This window comes from Nomia melanderi, chromosome 12 (assembly GCF_051020985.1).
Source record: "Nomia melanderi isolate GNS246 chromosome 12, iyNomMela1, whole genome shotgun sequence".
NCBI lineage: Eukaryota > Metazoa > Arthropoda > Insecta > Hymenoptera > Halictidae > Nomia > Nomia melanderi.
Window position 1 is genome coordinate 12,258,248 of NC_135010.1, and position 20,823 is coordinate 12,279,070.

Below are 20,823 nucleotides of genomic sequence, written 5' to 3' on the forward strand. Positions count from 1 at the left end.
AAGTAAATTGAAAAAAGGAATAATTTCAAAAGCATGTAATATATTCTTAAGATTGACATTTGAGATTAATATGTTAATATGAATTTATGTAAATTGTGTGTATTGATAACTTTGTAAAATTTGTAAAAGTCACCTAAATTTTCTATTTTTAAAGCTACGATATTTTATTATTGGTTTGTACATAAGTTAAAAAATACAGAAAAATTGATAATATAATTTATATAATACAAATATGTAATAAAATATACTTTGTTATTGTACTTTGAGTTTTAGGTCATATCATTACCTATATCTTTTTGAAAATTTATTAACATTAACAACTTTGTATCTTCAATACAAAATTCACAACATTAGAGTGAATTTAAAAAAATACATGTTAAGTTGCTTTTAATACTACTTAAGTTAGCTCTCCACAAGTTGTTATAACTACTTTCTGTGTAGGCACACCAGATTTTGCTCCAAATTTTTCAACTTTTTTTAAAACATCTAAACCACTAAGAACATGTCCAAATACAACATGTTTCCCATCTAACCAATCTGTGCGAGCTGTGCATATGAAGAACTGAGATCCATTAGTATTTGGTCCTAAATTTGCCATAGACAAAGTACCAGGTCCTGTATGTTTCAATTCAAAATTCTCATCATCAAATTTATTTCCATAAATTGATTTACCACCTGTTCCATTGTGGTTAGTGAAGTCTCCTCCTTGACACATCTAAAACTATATAAGGAATATACTGTGTTTATATAAATTTACTTTTTAGATATAAAAATGTATAGACAAAGGATACAAAATCTGGAATAATTCTATGAAAAGTGCTTCCTTGATAGCCATATCCCTTTTCATGAGTACATAACGCACGAAAATTTTCAGCAGTCTTTGGTACCACATCAGCCCTCAACATCATGATAATTCTTCCTATTTCTTGTTTTCCAACACTGATATCAAAATAAACTTGAGGATTTTGTTTTCCTTTCTTGGATTGTACTGCTTCAGTTGACTTAGTATTATCATCACTTTTGAGGGTTTCACCCGCATGTTCTTGCAACCAGGTATCATCAGCCCAGACAGGTTTCGAGGAACCCTCTTTTATCTTTTGTGGTTTTGCAATATTTACTCTTATTGTTCTTCCAAACAGCTCAGAATCATTCTATTTATCAATGATAAGATTTCATTAATATAAGGATCAAAATGTTTTAGAGATTAAAATGATCGATATAGCAATGATTAGATAAGTGTTTCTTTCACAAACTAAATTAGAAATATAATAATAATAAAGATTCAATGTTAAAGATTTTTATAATATAATAATATTTTATATCTAAAAGTAAAAGCAAAAACAATTGAATTTAAGTTCTTCTGTACAAAAACATGTTTTTAAATGACTCACAGAAATACGTAGATCGTTTTATACATATACCATGTTATCAATTGCTGCTGCTGCATCCTCAGCACTTTCAAATTCAATGAAAGCAAATCCTCTGTGTTTCTCTGATTCATAATCTAGCGGTATTTGGACGTCAACAATTTCACCAAAAGGTATAAATGCTGCGTGTAATATTTTCTCGTCAACTTCTTCGGCTAGACCTCCTAAAAAATTCATAATAAACATTACTATGTAACATACAAAAATAAACACACATGGTATATTGATCTAGGTTATAAGTAAACCAATAAATAGTTACGTACCTACGTAAATAGTTCTTTTTGTATTTGTACTCATGATTATAATAATAATTGTAGATTTATTATTTTTATAACTATGACATTGGAATAAACAAATATGTCCGATAACAATTTTATTGACTGAAAGACGCCGGCGCGCCGGTAATACACACTACCACCGTGTGACAACGAATACACTGGAAACACATATAAACCCTTAATCGAAGTAAAGCAGCAATAGGTTATATAAGATCAATTTGTCAATAAAATTGATAACATGCATTGATAACGTCAACGTGTTAGTAATAACCATTTATAAACGAACGTGTTGTAGAGTCGAAAATACAAGAATTCTCTCCTTGATATTCTTTAGTCTTGAGGTAAGTATTATGTGACATGATTTGACAGTACCTACCTATGTGTATTATTGACACTCTTCTATAGTAATTACATTGATTGAAAATGTACATCATTTAGACATTTTGCTCAACAAGTATAAGAATGTTTTGTGTCTAATTTTTTTAATTTTCATTTAATATTATATTAATAAAAGCTTTACACATGTAAATTTTTATGTTACAGACTATCATTTCTTGCCGACACCATGTATCGCAATGTATCTACATTACAAAAGTGCACTTCGTATCATGCATTGATATTAACTAGAACAATGCATCTGTTAAAAGATCTTGCATATATAAATGGAAAGTGGGTGGGAGCAAACAGCAAACAAACATTTCCTGTTTATAATCCAGTAGACAAATCTGTTATAAACTGTATACCTGACATGGATGTTGAGGACACAAAGACAGCTATTGAAGTAGCATCTAAAGCTTTTAAATCTTTTCATGCGACAGGTGCAAAAGAACGAAGTGATTTGCTTAGAAACTGGTATAATTTAATGGTGAAATATTCTGAAGATTTGGCACAGATTTTAACTAAAGAAAATGGAAAATCCCTGGCTGAATCTAGGGCTGAAATTAGATATGGAAATTCTTTTGTTGAATGGTTCTCAGAAGAAGCTAGAAGAGTTGATGGAGAAGTGTTGCAAGGAGGAGATCCTAATAGACATTTATTTTTATTGAAGCAACCAGTAGGTGTAGCTGCTTTAATTACACCATGGAACTTTCCTCACGCTATGATTACGCGTAAAGCAGGAGCTGCCTTATCTGTTGGGTGTACATGTGTAGTGAAACCATCTGAAGATACACCGCTCACTGCTTTAGCAATAGCCGAGCTTGCAGAGAAAGCAGGATTTCCACATGGAACCTTCAATGTTCTTACAACAAGTCAAAAAAATTCTGCAGCTGTGGGTAAAGAGCTATGTGAAAATCCTGAAGTAAGAGTTTTATCATTTACTGGTTCAACACCAGTTGGAAAAATTTTGTATAAACAATGTGCTTCAACTATGAAACGACTTAGTCTTGAATTAGGTGGTAATGCACCATTTATTGTTTTTGATTCTGCAAATTTAGATTTAGCTATAACAGGTGCTATGGCAAGTAAATTCCGTAATACTGGTCAAACATGTGTTTCTGCAAATAGATTCTTTGTACAAGCTGGTGTATTTGATCAATTTATTGAAGAATTTTTAGCAAAGATTAAAAGTGATATTAAATTGGGTGACGGTAGTAAGAAAGATGTTACTCATGGACCTCTTACTAAAGAAAATCAATTAAATATTGTACATGGATTAGTTAGTGATGCAGTTGAAAAGGGAGCAAAAGTACATTGTGGTGGTACACCATTACCTCAAATAGGACCACTGTTTTATGCTCCTACTCTTATTACAAATGTAACTAAGGAAATGGAAATATACAACAAAGAAATTTTTGGTCCAGTAGCAGTTATTAATAAGTTTGATACTGAAGATGAAGTTATACAAAAAGCCAATGATACACCTGTTGGTTTGGCTGGTTATTTTTATTCGCGTGATGTATCACAAATATTTAGAGTAGCTAAAGCATTAGAAGTTGGGATGGTTGGTGTAAACGAGGGATTAATTTCTTGTGCAGAGGCTGCCTTTGGTGGGGTAAAAGAATCAGGCATAGGTCGAGAGGGATCTAAACATGGAACTGATGATTATGTTGATATTAAATATATATGCATTGGAAATATTAAACAGTAATGTTTCAATTGAAATACTCGAACTGACTCATATATTTTTGTAGAAATATTAAAGAAGAAGAAAGGGCTTGAAATATTTTTTTGTATAAGATATTTTAGAATTAAATCATAGTATTGTATTGAATCAAAACAATACATTACTTATGAAATTACATGTCTTCCAATTTTTTATTTAGTATAGTAATGCATATCATAAAAATACTGCGAAATAATACATTGTAGTGTATATAAATGATATACTTAGCTTGTGTATATTAATGATGACTTATTTATATTACGTTTATATTTATTATATTTTTATTTAATCAAAATATTAAAAACATTCTTAGGTTATAGCAGTTAAATTTATTTTTCCGTATTAACGACGTATAAATGAAGTTTAGTTTGTTTACAGTATAATAAATAATGACAATAAGATATATATATATATATGAAACTATTGAAAACACAGTCTTCCAAAGTTTATTGTACACAATAGCATTATGAAATGTATATATAAAAGGGATAGGTAGTTGTAAGAATATACGATTGTATTTTAGAAATAATATTATATTCATAATATGTAATAGTAAATATACATACAGCAAAACATTACATACTTGTTTTCAATAGAGATACAATAATCACAATAAAACTGTAGTAAGAATGTCAGCAATTTTTAAGTCCATGTTTTTGGATATACCTTTCCCTAGCTTCTCTTATCATCTTAGCCTTTCTTTCCTGAAAGGAAGAAGTTCCTAAGTTACTATTATCCTTGACCATACTTGTTTGCACTTGATTGCAGGATGCTGAAGGTGCAACACTTGTTTGACTTAATTCTGGGGTATAAGTAACTATGCCGTCCAGAATATTGGCAATGGTAATGTCGACATTGCGTGTTTTCACTGGAAAAAAACCATTTTCAACCACATTATTAAAATATAAAATACATTGTCCGCAAACCAACAACAACTATATATCTACATACATAGATCTCTGAGAATCACATTATGAGGGACCAATGGAAGCACTTCACTGACTTGTTGTACCATTCTTTGTATCTCAATGTTATGTATGACTTGCGAATTTGGTGAACTTCTTCTATTGAGTCTTCTGCTTTGTGTTTTCTCCATAATGCAGCGTTTCTCAAATTCTGCTTTATCTGACACAGTATGAGAACTTGTTTTAAGTCCAAGAGTAGTTGCTATATCTTTCTCTATTTCTCGTACTAGTACTTCGCTATCTGTGTTTCTCATGACTTTCAGGTACTTAAATGTGAAAACTGTGTAAGGAACAAACATAAACCAAAAGACATCAGCCCACCATGTAGATGCCAATGAGGTAACACGAATAGGTATGAATTCTGGTCTCCATGCTTTAATGGCAATTGGTTGAACTGATGGTTCTATGGTAAATGGCCATGAATTGAACTTCAATAAGGCTACTCGACTATTGGTTATACCAAATTCAGGCTGGAGTACAATGTTGCTTTTCGAAGTTAAAAGAAATTGTTTTATGCTGACGATTAGAGCTTCTTTACTGCTCATATCCATTACTTGTAGCCCTATCGCATTGCCAAGAGCAGTGGGTAATTCCCATATACTAGGAGTTAATGCTTGTGTAATTTTGTATAAAGCAAAGTGATCCAAAACCGAGACATTATTGGCAATAATAATTCTTGATTGTTGATCGTTAATTTCATCTTCAGGAATTTTTACCACAATGCCAAAAACAAAACTAAACCCACGGTGTAAGAATACTCGAAGAGTATTACAATCAGGTAATAATGATGCAAGAAGCCAAAGTTGTAATGCAGTTAATAATCGTACTGACACAAGTAGAAGACCCACTGGAGTATATAATAATATTGATAGTAGCCGCCAACCACTAGGAAACCTAGATAATACATTTAATTTAAATATAATATTTGTACACAGACCAGTTTAAAAAATACATTTTATGTATTTTAGTAATAACATATCAAAATATTATGAACATAAAGGTCATATTAAGAATTAACTAGCTTATCAATTAGTAATATAGTTACTTGCAAATGGTGAATCTACTTTTTATACTTATACTCTTGTGAAACTGGTGACATATATAACAAGAATATATTTAGAACTTACTTTATGAAATGTAGGTTGTTATAGATAATAAATGCAATAAATTCTTTATAATATGTAACTGGTTAAGTTAATATATTCTTTAAAGACTTTATTCTGCTGGCGTTTCTTTTTAAAAATATTTTATATATTTATACAGTATCCATATGTTAATAGCAAAAAATTGTATGTCATATAACATTGATCTTATTTATTATTATACTTGCACAGTATTGTTTATTATTAAACAAACTGTGGTTTAATAGAATTATTAATGAAACAGTACTTAAATATATTGTTTATAGGTGGTTGCTTTACCTGCTTTTATCAAATAAATCCTGAATATCAATTTGTGACATTTCTTACAACAAACATCTGTTATGTTTAAGAATTCACACTTAACAATTATATTTCAATGGAGTAATCACAATTGTTTATTGAAATTCGACAATGACACGACTGATATTTGACCTTTTTTAACCTACTTTTCAGTAGCTTTCAATTAATACGAATTTTCGTTTCCATCAATTTCTGCAATCAGCTGTTTGACACAAACGTTCTAGGAATTTTTGCTCTAACTTAAAGTACCATTTTCAATTACAAAGTTATATTAATCTCACTATTTTTTAAACACTCATTACGTCTAATCATAAATTGTTAGGTTTGTATGATCAATATTAAATCTGAAATTATCTATTATACGTGAAATTATCATTATTTCTTTATTTAATTTTAAAAAGAAAATACGCAGTAACTAAAAGATAACGAACATCCAATCAACATAGAAAGATAATTGCTCGATATCTGGATGATATTTCTGTCATTTGATAAAAATGTTATATTCGAGAATAAAGTTTTTCTCTTTTTCAATATTTAAATTTCACTATTGCAAAATGAAGTGTTATGTTTGTTGAATGTAGAAATACAAATTTTCAAATTACGACGCTGGTTTTATGTATATATATGTACATATATTTATTTTTACATTATTTATTCTTCGAGTATTTGTGATATACGCATATATTAATAATAACAGTGATATAACGTAACCATTAAGAAATAATAATTTATTATTAATTCAACAAGGTCCAGTCAACTGATCACGTGATCTCATTATTGTCGCAGTGGTAAAGATCATAGTGACCACACGTAAAACAAGTTTTCTATTTTCCACAATTTACTGTTTTACCAGTAATTAAAGTATTTTTGTTCTACTAGAATGTTGACGGAAATGTCATAGAATATTTTTATCATATTTGTAAATAGAAAAATATAGATGCAAAGGTTCCGTTGCCATATTACCACATATACGTATCTGTCAGTTCCGATTCAGTGTACAATTTCTCTCACAGCATCACATAGTATCAGTAAGTTAGATGTTTATCAATGAAATTGTATTTCATTATGCCAATATTTACTGTTGTTTCTTTCACTTGAGATAAAAACGCTATTCTTTGATGCTTTTTAACATAATAAGTTCAATGCAAGAAATGTACCATCGAAAACACTGAATGCATCTCTTCGGTTAGAAGACAGTTCGGAAAAAAAAGGCAATTGTTAAATTTAATTCTATTCATCGCACATGACAAAGCAAAACTTTGGAGGCAGTGGTTATTCGAAACATTTTTGAATCCATAAATTCCTATGCTACAATAAGTATGCTAAAAGTTAACACATTTTATACGAGGGTGTTGTCTCGTCACGCAGAGGATATAAGTAAAAGCATCGACAACACGCATTTATAGCGTCATCGAAAAGTGATGAGAAAATATGCTTATATACAAGTTTATAATCACTATATATGAACAAGTGATCTACGATTGGTGTGCCCTTGTTAAAGAAATATTTCGTGTGCTAATAAGGTTAGAAACGGTACACCAGTCATGAAGAGTCCTGTGTCTCAACACTTAAATGGAAATAGTCATTCAATTTCATCACAGAATGTGTCTCCATGTATTGTGTCCCGTTATGGGAACACATCCAATAATTACCAGGTACTGAAAGTATCTGGGAAAGATTCCAACTGTTACATTGCTAATAATATTATTCCAAAAATTGGGAAACAACAGTTGGTGTCATTGAATGGAGATTCTATATCCTGTAATAGTGTTAACATTAATGAAGCTTTGGCATGTGATGTGGCTTCAGTGCCTGTTGTAAAAACTAAAGCACTATGCGTCCATATTCGTGAAAATAAATGGTATGATGCTGGCAATGTGGTTTCTGTGGGAGTTGCAGGAACTAGTTTAAATCATGCATTGGAGAGTATGTCCTTAGCTTATAATCCTACTACGAAACAATTATATTCTTTAGAAGAGGTGAATGTTTCTAATGATGCACAGTTGGATTGTAAATCTCAACATTCAAATTCTCCTTGTGACCAAAAAGAAGAATCCTTAAATGGAATTTCCAAAGCTGAGGAAGATAAGTATATCAGATTTGAGAGTGGCAGTGCAAATAGTAGCCCTAGAAACAGTTTACCACGTTCTTGTAGTAGTACTGTGTCTTCCCTTAGTGAAGTTTCTCCCACTGGTAGTTTCTTGAGTTCCGATGAACAAGTTCCAGAGAAAATTGAAAAATCTAAGCGTTGGGGATTGAATACAATTTTTTCAAAGAATGTTTTCTCATGGAAGAACAAAGATTCTCAACAGTCTACGCCGACAAGTAGTCCATCGAGAAATGTAGATAAGGTAGGAGGAAGTTTAGCCCTAATTCAACAGCCCAGACCAGCGAATCTACCAGCGAAGAATGCGGTTGAGGAGGAACGTCATCGTAAGCAATATAATGCTATTCTAGAGGCAGCGAGAAAGCGAGAATTGAGAGAAGAGAAAGAGCGCAAACAACAAAGGGAATTGCAATTGAAAGAAGAAGAACGATTGGCAGAAGATTCACACACTTGGAATGCACAAGTACTTACTAAATTTGAAAGTGTTAAGAATACAAAAAAAGTACGTGAATTGTGGTGGCGTGGTCTACCACCCAGTGTTCGTGGTAAAGTGTGGAAGTTGGCAATTCCAAATGATTTAAATATAACAACACATCTATACAACATATGTTTGGACAGAGCAATGATGAATCCTGTAAGCGACACGCTAGCTGCAATCAAATTAGATGTATCTCGTACCTTTCCTACCTTATGTGTCTTTCAAGAAGGCGGACCATTATCTGATAGTCTTCAAGGTATTTTAGCAGCCTATGCTGTGTATAGGCCTGATGTAGGTTACGTGCAAGGTATGAGTTTTGTGGGTGCTATATTATCATTAAACATGGAACCTCCAGATGCCTTTATTTGCTTTGCTAATTTATTAAATCATCCTTGTCACAGGGCTGCTTTTACGTTAGACCAAAAACAAATGGAAATTTATTACAAGGTATATTCTAGTGCACTTGCACATAAGCTGCCAAAAGTCTTTTCTCATTTCACAGAAGCTGGTCTTAGTCCAGATTTATATCTGTTGGATTGGTTGTACACCATATATGCGAAAGCAATGCCTCTGGATGTTGCATGTAGAATCTGGGATGTATTTCTCAGAGATGGAGATGAGTTCCTTTTTAGAACAGCACTTGGTGTGTTACACTTATATCAGGAAGAATTATTAAAAATGGATTTTGTACACGGAGCACAATTTCTTACTAGGTTGCCAGAAAATTTGCAGGCAGAAGCTTTATTCAACAGTATTAGTCAAATGTCTACTACTGTTGGAACAACAACGTTCCAGCAAATGTTAGTTCAATTTTCTTCATTGTGATTTTGTGAATTATAATGAAGAATGTAGAAGGAGGTAGCCAGATTTAAAAGAATGAATCTCAAATACTATTTTTATTATTATAAACAACAAACAATATTTTTTATGCTGAACATCTAACTATTATTTGTATAGGTTTTAATGAAGTAAACTTTTCATGAATTTTATTTCACTTTAAAACACAGTTCGAAGATATATATGTTTTTTTAATTATTGTAGATAAATGTTAAAGATCTGTCTCAATGAAAATTTATTAAGTAATAGCATCAAGTTTGACCCTTTAGTTATTTAAATTTACATAGCGTTTATTTCTTTTGTTACATTTTATTGTATGTGAAATTAATGTGCTGAGAGATGTGATATCTGTTTAATATATTTAAGATATATAAAGGCAAGAGCTTCCCACAAAACTATAAAAAAATATGTTTCAATAATTTAATTATGTAATAAATGAGGAATGCAAAGATATTCTGCTACTGAATGAAAGAAGTTAAAAGTAATATGTTGAAATACAATATCTGACATAAATTTGATATAAATATATATAAATATATATATACATATATACACTCACCACATATATATATATATATATGTATACATATATATATAAATATACTCTATTTTCACCTAAAAATATTAGGATATATAATTTCTAAAGTATTCTTATGAAATTCAGAGCAAGACAAAATTATTACTATAATTGAAGCTTTTATTAATTATTTATTGTTTTTATAAAAACAATTTTTATTTTAAAATGACTTTTGTTTTATTAAGTTCAGAAAAAGATATTATATTTCTGTTACAAGAAATTTTCATTCTTTTTAAACTTGGGTCATATTTGTTTTTAATGTTTTTTTCGTTACATATACTTTATAATCACTCATATGTGTATAAAAGGTATGCTATAGTGAGTATTATTGCACAGTAACTATAATGTACTTTGAACTGTCTTTGGTACATACGTTGGAACCTTGCAAAAATGTGAAATATTTTGAAAAATACTCGGTATATATGCTCAGATCTACATATATATGTATATATATACATATACATATATATACATATATATATATTATCGCAGATAAGCAGGAAAATATTGATTCCAAAAGTTCAATATATACTTATAACATGTATTTAAAAATGGCAGACACACCAATGAATATAATGTGGATAGTTAAAATTTATGTGCCACAATGTGTATATCTTTGAATGGGTAATGGTAAATTTCAGCTGATCTCTGATTTAGAATGTGACTGATACAACTATACTTTGTCATAAAAGAAATCAGTAAGTAGTATACATTATTTAATGTATAGTATTATGACACGCACTTCCTAAACTTTAACGATACTGGACATAAGGCAAGTCTGTATAACTTGATAAAATAAAACTGATTAATCTTTACTATATTTCGAATACTAGGTACAGTAAATTACAAACAGTTAAGGAACAAAATTAATTTTTAATAATACGAATAACATAATAGACTAACGAGAATCTCTTGACATTACATACAAAACGATGTAAGATTATATCAAGACTTTGTCTGCCTATGTGTAAAATTATAAAAAATCAATTAAGAAGTTAAGTATTTAATGATATAGACGTTTCAATCTACACTAAATCAATGTTACTTTCCATTTGTTTCAGACACCGGTTAAAATTACTCTTTATTCATTCACATAGACGAGGATAACTATCAATTACATGTTTCATTATATCCGCAAGAGATAAAAAAATTTGCAAATGTTTTTACTCGTTACATAGCATACAACAAACTATTCCACTATATTCTATCTACTATAACGATGATTTACATGCACTCAGTTGTACATGTACAAAAGCTTACAATCCTGTCTTTTAAGTGGCCTTTATAACGAGCATGGAGTGTATCTCACGTATAAGAATTTACAATCTTTCCAATCATTAAGTTCCATTATAGACAAACTTCGAAAATGTATTTTCCTACGATCTGGCTATTGAAAGTCTATTGTATGTGCTTGTCGCTTAGTGCTTCACCTAACGAGTATCGTTTGTCAAGTAACTTAAATCATTCTTATCCGTTCATTTCGTGACGATTCAGAACACGGTAATAGAATATTAAGTACAGTACACGTACACGCTAATATTAAATCGATTCTTCAATTTCAGTGTATAGAGACCTTCGAGATACAAGCACATCGCAATAACTTTGCTTATAGCATGGCTTGACGCTTCGAATCTTACGAACTATATCAAATAATCATCTAAAGCTATCCAGTTACATTTAAATGAATCTCTCGCAGAACACGAAAAAAATGGAAAAAAGGAAACACTGGTAAACGTAAGGGAACGTTCTGAGATTACGTTATTTATTCTTTATTTCTCCTTGTTTCGCGAAAGGGAAACGTTAACGGATAGTTCTGAAAAAAAAGAAAACTAAACGACACAAGTTCCCACGTTATAATTGTGCACACGATTGCTAATTAGATATTTCACGGTGAACGCGTCGCGGAGGCGCGCGCGCGCCTGATAATCCTAGGTATCATCCTTTTAAAAACAAGAATAGTGGAAAACCGAACATGAAATCGGAATCTCGTGGGAATCCGTGGTATCCTAATTTTTAATCGACAATACTCTCATTCCATCCACTATTCGGACTAATTAACGAACGTCGATAAGTGTCCGCACGAGTCGATCCAATTGTAAATACGAGCACACACCGACGAGTAATAAGATACAAGTGAACAATACGTCTAAATGATTAGAATTAAATCACATTAATTTATATATATATATATATATATATATATATATAAATATATATTATACATAAATATATATTTTACGCGTACGAAACAATGGCACCTAGCAGTCGCACGAGGATCACCGTCGATCGAGCATAAACGAGAGGTGTTTAATTATTCATTTTCCTCCATTAGTAGAAGAGAACAAGGAAATCGCGGCAAGCGTACTCGAGAAAAAAAAGAAATTTCATGACAATGTGCCAACCGACGAGTGGTTGTACTCCTATTAGCGAAGAACGAATAAATTTGTCCGAATGTTTCTCCTGACGTTCCGTAGTACGGTGTGCCCGTTCGTTTGAACCGCGATAGTTTTTAAATAAGTGTGAAAACCGTATTTTCCGTAGAATCTCGTGAGTTTCTCGCCTTACTAATTTAGTACTCTTTCGATAAATCTCATTGTAATCATAGGGGACGACGATTGATTAAATTAGCGTAAAAGAAAGAAAGAAAGAAAAGGAAACAAAACTACCGATCGTATGTATGCGTTCCTGCGTGTAAACGTGTTTCGTGTCGTCGGACATGTGTTCGCGTGGAACACGCTGAGGTGCATGTATGTAATTAGGGCTGCCCGCGATTGTTGTGCAAATGGGGAATTATCTTTGTCATATCTTCAACGTCTCGCGTATTATATTTTCGATACGTCTTTACCGGATCGAAAGTGAAGAGGACAGTTGCGGAGCCACGTTTGTATATGATTCCTGTCCACTAATTGTATCAATCGAAGCACATACTCTCTTGCGAATCGTTCAATCTCGTGAAACGTGTACAATTTACTAACGCGATCGATCAGTATTAAAAAAAAATACGGTTTAGAGGGGGAGGGCGGAGAATTGAGGAGTCGTTCTCGCGGGGCAATTCGATTCGTTTTTAGCGTACGCACCACCATTCTATTTGATATTACGTGACATTCAGCCGGGGTATCGAATTATCGGATACACGGGAGAGTAGACCTAATTAGTTCCGAATACACGGCGGAGCATGGGGTGTCCAACCCTTTGGCTTGTTCCGGCCGCGCCGAGGAAAGGGGATAATTGTCTTGGGGTGTAACGAGTGTTTCAACGGATTTACGTAATCTCTCGCTTTTGTCGGTCGTGAAGCTGTATGGTGTGTCATTTTAAAATTCTATAATTCCCCGGCAATGTTAACCCCTTGCTCTATTTCTTTCTCCGCTGAGGTCGATTCGTTATTAACGCGTTAAGCGCTCAATCGCTGATGACGCTGAATTATGAAAATGTTTAATAATGCAAGCTGATAATAGTATGACGCAGAGATTGTTACGCTGAATGATTAATAGTTACTGTTTTTCGTTGCTACAGGTCGAGATGCACTTAACGTGTTAATTTATCGGAAATAAGAGAAAATTCCAGTGTTATTCTACGCCAACGTGTACTTGAAGGTGTAACGATTGATAATCTATGTTAACCCTCTGTAGGCCCATACAACTTTGAAGTCACGTGTCAGTGTATTGGAATCTTGTTGGTTTATTTCATTTTGCACTCAAAGTGGCGAGTAAAATTAAACTTTTATACGCTCAGGCATGAAAGTTTAACGTCGTTATAACTTGAAAGTTACAAAATATATTCGTTCGATGAAATTATTGAAACTATTGAGTACATTGTTAACTCGTATTCATACGTGGATATTTATTAATTTTGTACCGCATAGATTTTGTTATAATCACGAACAAAAATTCGGCCCACAGAGGGTTAAATTCTGTTTGAAATCTTCGCGTATCGTAGAGCAAGGGGTTGATCATTGGCTAATCATTCGGGTTGGACACGCCTGCGAGTGTATCGTTACACGCGTATCCCGCGGTCGTTATGGTTCCGTTGTTTAGCAGCAATCGAGATATTAAAACGCTTCACGTGTAATTAGTAAAACGGACCGGACCCTTTTCAGAGTGCAAAATTAAACGTGAACGCGTACGGACGAACAGTTGAGCATAATCTACGTATGCGAGACTAACTGTGTTCCTTGTCGTTAGTGCCTCTCGATAGGGGAACTCATTGTATATTTTTTACGCGTTTTATCGTGTGTACATTTACCCTAAGTGCAATATTGTAATATATATTTTGTAAAGAATCGAACCCAGTATTTATTTTTCGGAGACACGTGCGCATCGACGAAGATGTAAAAGAAAAACAAAACAAACAAACAAACTATTGTAATATCTAGGCGGCGTAGCGAGGAGACGGTCGCGAAAATTTTTACACTGGACGACTAAAAACAGACGCACGAATGGGGGAAAATTAACCCTTTGCACTCGAGAGATGATTCTCGCTCACCGTTTGATCTGATATAACAAAACTGCAAAGTGTATGATATTAACACATTGTCTGCGGGCCATTTTGTTCATTTCAACTTGTACCAGTTACATTCGACTCGTTTCATTATTGTTCAACGTATTTTCGAGAGTTTCCATTGGAAATAGAAATACTTTCAATACGCGAAAGGTAACTATCTACTTTTATCTAAAATAATGAAGTTAAAGTGTTTGTTTAATACTATACATGGAGATACTTTTACGTTTTCCGCATGTATTAACACTTAGCCAACCGAATGGGGAGATCTCCCATTTTTCATTTAGCAACGTATTGCCTTTTACTCTGTTTATCTTTTCCTTTGTTATTTAGTAAGTCTTGACTGATTATTTGCAATTCATCAAATACGGTTCTTGTTTTTACAAAACATAGTTTTTAACTAAATTAATTGAATGAGTATAATCGAAGATAATGGAGAAGGTCGCTTAAATGTTAATCTACGTATTTTGTCATTAATTCGGTTGAAATAATGTCGTCTGTGTAATTGTAAAGTGTCGAGTGTATCCAGTGGAAAGCTTCCGAGTGCAAAGGGTTAATCGAACGAATTAATTGAATCGATCGCCGCGGCGACGGAAACTCGAGCTGCGATGAATGGAGAAATTTCAAGTCGTCGTCAGTCTCGCTTGGAAGTTTTCGTCATTCATATCTCTTCGAATAATATCTAGCGATTATAAACGGATCTTGCAGTAACCGAGGAATATTTTGTATATATTATGGAAACGCGCTTGCTTCGTGATTTAAGGGTGGAATGTAAAACTCAATACCTATTTACTGCAAAACGATGTAACGACAATTTTTATATCATGTAATGGACGGCAATGAAACCATGTAAACGTGCGTGTATGTTGTAATCTAAATGATGCCGGCGACATATCTCAATGGATCATTTTTGTTCGCATACGAATAAAAATTATACTTCGAAACATTACACTGTGTCCGCTATGTAACCTATCCCGTTCGAGTAAAATTCGGATCAGAATTAACACTAAAACTATCGAACAATTGGAAAAACTTATCTCTAGATTTTTGTAAACAGAACAATACGTTTCTTGAGATTCGAAGGATCTAATCTTGTATATGTTGATACAATTTATTTATTTTTCATAATTTAACACTAGAACTACGCAGCAGTCAAAATGACTGGTTTCCATTTTTTTAGCAATTATTGATATCTTTGAAGCATTGAATATTCAAAATGATTTTGAAAATAGTTTCATTTCAGTACTATAATGAATGTCTGAAGAAACTGAGAATAATCTATTGTTACAATTTTTATAAATTGATAAATAAATTGATCTATGCAATTCACATTTACTTGCCCCAATTTTTAAAATTCATAGTACATCTTACCGACAGATTCTCAAGCAGGTTCCCGCACCCCCTAACAGATGGCGCTGCGATCCACATATGCCAATTGCACTGATCCTAAAAAGGCTTCTAAATTACTAATAAAACACCCATACGACTCGTTAAGAGAAATACCCATAGAAAATCTACTCATCTTCGAATCAACTCTCGTATCTCTATTTCCATTCTCCAATTCAAATAACCATAAAACATCGTCATCCATTACCGATTGCGTCGGAGAAACAAACACATCATCCGTATCTCAAGCGAGGAGTGCTCCATCAAACAAATTGAGACCGCAAACTATTTAGTCATGCATTCGCGATAAGGAACGCTGTTACAATATTTCAACCGCGCGATTCTTCATAACATCTTTATCGCGGCGAGCTGCGGAGCGGTTCCGCGCGCAGGCTCGCGCCGCAATGGAAGCCGAGGCAGCGTTCGCGAGCACCGCGAGATACACGGGGCCGTTTATCTCCCGGCGGTACGGCGATTTATCAATTATTCAGCCCGTGACGAATATGCATAAAGTATCTTGTCAGCGACGATTACAAACACGCGCCGCGGCTCTCTCGCCCCGGTATGCTGATCGCTCGCCGTTTCTCAGGGAGGGCTCTCTCGACCCCGCTGAACAACGTTAACTTTCACCCACTGAGAGTCACCACTTGATTTCACGTAGCAAAACTATAAAATTTGATATTCAACGTTGAACCGTGTATAATGCATCGGTGTGTAAAATATTGGGACAAGACAGCTTTGTTTCTCAATTCACTTGCGATTTTTCTTTAAGTTAATTTACAAAAATATCGTCTGTGTCTCATTAGAAAATATGAAAATATTTCTAGTGAAAAACTTCCGAGTGCAAAGGGTTCCCTTCTCAGTACAAACTTCGTGTATTCGGAAGATCTAATAATCTTAAGGTAGTTCTCTTCAAATTCATTGAAATATTTGATATTAGAACTGGTGCGATATTGGAGCCTACAGAGTTCAAAGGGTTAATATTATTCGCCCCTCGGTTAGCGACCGGAGTCGACGAATTAGGGGAGTTAATCCCAATTCGGGCCGAAGCATGATTTAGCGCGAGGTGGACGCCGGTTCGCGGGCGCCGGCGAGTTTTACGGATTTTACGCGAGAACCTGTGGATTCTCCCATCCGGGGAGGCCGTCGATGGCGATGTTTTCGGAATTAACGCGGCTCAGTTGCGAACTGGGTCACCGTGGAGGTCGAACCGTCGCGGCGTCGGGAGTCAAGTCTGTTTCACTGATTCCGAATTAACCCTTTGCGCTCGGAAGTATCTCGTCAGAAATATTTAACATTTTCTGATGAGATGAGATCGTTATTTTGTGAAAGTCGACGAGAAATCAGGAGTACATTGAGGAACAAAGCTATTTTATCTGAATATTTCTCGAAATGATGCGTTATATGAAATATAATATTAAATATCACATTTTATAGTTTCACTGTATGAAATCAAGCGGCGAGTGAGAGTCTCTCGAGTTAAGGGTTAATCGCAGAAAGAAGAAATCAGAAGTGAGTCACACATACATTGAGGAACAATGCTATTTTATTCGAATATTCGTCAAATTGATGCGTTACATGAAATATAATATTAAATATCAAATTTTATAGTTTCACTGTATGAAATCAAGCGGCGAGTGAGAGTCTCTCGAGTTAAGGGTTAATCGCAGAAAGAAGAAATCAGAAGTGGGTCACTTCGACTTCGGCAGTTTTAGCGTTGTCTCCGTTCGCAGCGTACCGCGCAGCGAGGCGAGCGTTCCTCTCCGGAGAGGGCATCGCAGTCCTTTCTCTCTCATCCTTTCGTTAAATCTTCATTTCCAGTCGGAGCCGGACGCTGAAAAGGGGGCCGCGGCGAAAGAGCGACGCGGCTATTTATTGGCGCGATAAATCAGCGGCTGGAACGCGTTCACGGCGACCAATTAGCGTTGGACGGTAAGATCGGCTGGGTCAGAACCCATGTAATAATGACGAATCAGTTCGGAGCCGGTCTGGTGGCGTAGCCGGCTCTGCCTCTTATTAATAAATTCGCTTCCCATGCGACGCACTATGAATCATTCGATAGGCAACAGGGGAGATTCTATTAGGCTGATTGGCTTATGCCCGCGCGGCTGAACTCCATGCCGATTCGTCTGCGTTCCCGGCGAATATGGGTTTCGCCGCGCACGGTACCATTCCGGGGCCATCGGCGACCCACCGCTAGACATTACCGCTCGGAGCGTCCTCCGCCGTTTTATGGCTCTGCGTAGGAAAACAATTTATGTTTACTTCGGGAGGCAGCGACGGAAGACGCGGCCAGCCGTACCGTGCAGCGTTTTCATGGATCGATAAAAACCTCGATGAAATAAACGGCCCGGCAGCGCGCCGCTCCGAAAATAAGGTAGGTAAATACATATACGTACTCGCATCGAGGACTTTCGATGCAGAGGGAGAACCGCTATGCTCAACTGTCGATACGATAATCGACACAGCCGATGACTTATTTGAAAATAATTGTAACATTCAAGATAACCAGTGTCGAACATGTTTAACACTAAAACTACCGAGCAGTTCAAGTTTGAAAATTTCGCTATAGAAACTCCAAGAGTGCATCTGTTCAGACTTTAATTGATTTACAATTCAATTTGCGTAGTGCTAAATGAATTTCTTTAATAATTCCTTGGAGAAACATTTGTTATGTTTCTAATAATTGCAGAAAGACATGGGTCATTTGACCCGTCTGGTAGTTTTAGTGTTAACACGTTGAACTCTGTAGGCTCCGACATTGCACCAGTTCTAATATCAAATATTTTAAGATCTAATAATCTTAAGGTAGTTCTCTTCAAGTCCATTAAAATATTTAATATTAGAACTGGTGCAATATTGGAGCCTGCAGAGTTCGAAGGGTTAATATTATATTTCCTATAATGCATCATTTCGAGAAATATTCAAATAAAATAGCTTCGTTCCTCAATGTACTCCTGATTTCTCGTCGACTTAGTTTCACAAAACATCGATCTTATCTCATCAGAAGTTAAAATATTTCTAGTGAAAGACTTCCGAGTGCAAAGGGTTAAGATAACAGATGTTTCTCCGAGAATCTATTGAAGAAATTGATTTAGTAATATGCAAGCTGAATTGTAAATCAATTAAACTTCGAATAGATCGACTCTTAGAGTTTCTACAGGAATTTCAATTGATCGGTAGTTTGTGTTAAAACCATCAGCGCTATCATGACTGAACCTGAGTAACGACAACAAGAATATTACTAACACTCGTTTCTTTCGCTCTCGACACTCAGGAACTATTACATCGAACACACTCTAAATTACAGTTACAAAAGATTCCAGCGAAATGTAAGGTACACTAACAGCGCTCGACGAAAGCGGCAATGAAGCGATAGACCCTAGGAGCAGCAACGCAATGCACAACATTTACGTTTACGGCGTATTACTATCGTGATACATCACTTCGGCCTGGAGATAATAATTCTTCAGCTTCAACAGCTTCCAGTAGCTCCGCGGCGAACGCGCGGAAGATATTTTATCGTCCGATCAGCGCTCGGCTCTGTTCCATCGCGGCTCCGCTATAAACGCACCCTCGGACATAAATTTCTCGATCATCATTCCGCGTGTAACAACGCGGTACCGCGGTACACGCGAGCGACGCTCGCGTTTCGCGCATTCCGCCTAGTCGCCGCAACAGAAATTCAAAAACGCTCCGGAGAATATTTTCCGCGAACCTCCGTAGGTGGTAGTCGCTCGCGTGTATCTCGGCGAGCAAACCGCGAGCCGAATCTCCATAATGCTTAAAACTGCGCTCCCATCGTCGGCGACGCAATCTCGGCTTACCCGCGAGATTGCTCGGCGTTTTTCGGCGCGTCTCGCCGCCGGATTGCGAGATCCCGGGCTTTTCGAAGCGGTGCATTAACGCCGGGTCGCGCGCTTATTTATCCGATTGTTACGTCAAGCCTTACGTAACCGCGCTGGAACGCGTTATTACGGTCAAAGCGAGTCCGCCGGCGCCCGGAGAGGAGTGTTCGGGCCGAGAGAGGCAGAACGAGAACGAGGAACGCCGGAGCCCGAGGGAGACAGTCGAGAAAGACAGAGAGAAAGCGGGACGGAGGAGCGGGTTGGGGGAGAGGGACGGTTACAAGCGCACTGGATGTGCAACTTCTTGCGCAAGAGGTGCTCCGCAGTGATTCATCATTGTTACCGGGAATATTGGGATATATATCGGGGAGGTCCCTCGGGCTGAAAGCAAATGGAGTAGACAGGGGTCTATACCCTCCATCTACTTAAATGCCCCTACGCTCCGCCGATAGAGGGTACTTACGTTAGCCCCGCGCGCCCCGCCGCGCCGCGCCGCAGTTTTCTGATTAAACTACGTCGATTTCCATGAACAAAGTGCACTTTACGCAGGACTTCGCGCGATTGACTTTACCCCGTCCCCGTATATTAATCCTTTTTCCGGAGGCCCGGCAGCGGCCGGAGCCAAGCGGGAACCAAGCGGGAGCCAAGCGGGAGCCGGCGACGCATCAGGAAATCGCACACGGCATACGTAAAGGGACATCTCCTTAACTTCATCTCGAAGTACTTTTTTCCATCGCCGGTCCACTGCCGCCCGGCACGCCTCGCTCGCCTCCCGAAAGCACGCTCCCTCGGAAAAACGGAATTCGCGATGGCTGATGAGGGTTGACCGATGACATCAAAGCGCCAGAAGTTACGGCGATAGAGATTTAAGCACCGC

At 35.7% G+C, this 20,823-nt stretch overlaps 4 protein-coding genes across 6 annotated transcripts; 2 read left to right on the forward strand and 2 right to left on the reverse strand.

Annotated features, from left to right (window-relative positions):
• Positions 1–291: 291 nt before the first annotated feature.
• On the reverse strand, positions 292–2,169 carry LOC116424070 (peptidyl-prolyl cis-trans isomerase E). Of its 2 annotated transcripts, XM_031969996.2 has the most exons (5): positions 2,082–2,169; positions 1,691–1,863; positions 1,422–1,591; positions 792–1,151; positions 292–715 (listed from the first exon to the last, which is right to left on the reverse strand). In XM_031969996.2, exons 2-5 carry the CDS (start codon positions 1,722–1,724, stop codon positions 398–400), a joined length of 882 nt encoding a protein of 293 aa, XP_031825856.1. In that variant the 5' UTR covers positions 1,725–1,863; positions 2,082–2,169; the 3' UTR covers positions 292–397. The 2 variants fall into 2 exon arrangements, with proteins under 2 accessions (XP_031825856.1, XP_031825855.1); XM_031969995.2 differs by lacking the exon at positions 2,082–2,169 and having other exon boundaries at positions 1,691–1,874.
• On the forward strand, positions 1,392–4,387 carry Ssadh (succinic semialdehyde dehydrogenase). 2 transcript variants are annotated; one of them, XM_031969992.2, is made up of 2 exons: positions 1,392–1,540; positions 2,249–4,387. In XM_031969992.2, exon 2 carries the CDS (start codon positions 2,271–2,273, stop codon positions 3,792–3,794), a length of 1,524 nt encoding a protein of 507 aa, XP_031825852.2. In that variant the 5' UTR covers positions 1,392–1,540; positions 2,249–2,270; the 3' UTR covers positions 3,795–4,387. The 2 variants fall into 2 exon arrangements, with proteins under 2 accessions (XP_031825852.2, XP_076228837.1); XM_076372722.1 differs by lacking the exon at positions 1,392–1,540 and adding an exon at positions 1,895–2,046.
• LOC116424069 (lipid droplet-regulating VLDL assembly factor AUP1-like) lies at positions 4,328–6,453 on the reverse strand. The gene is made up of 3 exons (XM_031969994.2): positions 6,196–6,453; positions 4,761–5,668; positions 4,328–4,677 (listed from the first exon to the last, which is right to left on the reverse strand). The coding sequence occupies exons 1-3, from the start codon at positions 6,234–6,236 to the stop codon at positions 4,442–4,444; spliced, it is 1,185 nt and encodes a 394-aa protein (XP_031825854.1). The 5' UTR covers positions 6,237–6,453; the 3' UTR covers positions 4,328–4,441.
• Positions 6,454–6,749: 296 nt separating this feature from the next.
• LOC116424062 (TBC1 domain family member 14) lies at positions 6,750–15,661 on the forward strand. The gene has a single exon (XM_031969983.2). It carries the CDS (start codon positions 7,761–7,763, stop codon positions 9,624–9,626), a length of 1,866 nt encoding a protein of 621 aa, XP_031825843.1. The 5' UTR covers positions 6,750–7,760; the 3' UTR covers positions 9,627–15,661.
• The last annotated feature ends 5,162 nt before the right edge of the window (positions 15,662–20,823 follow it).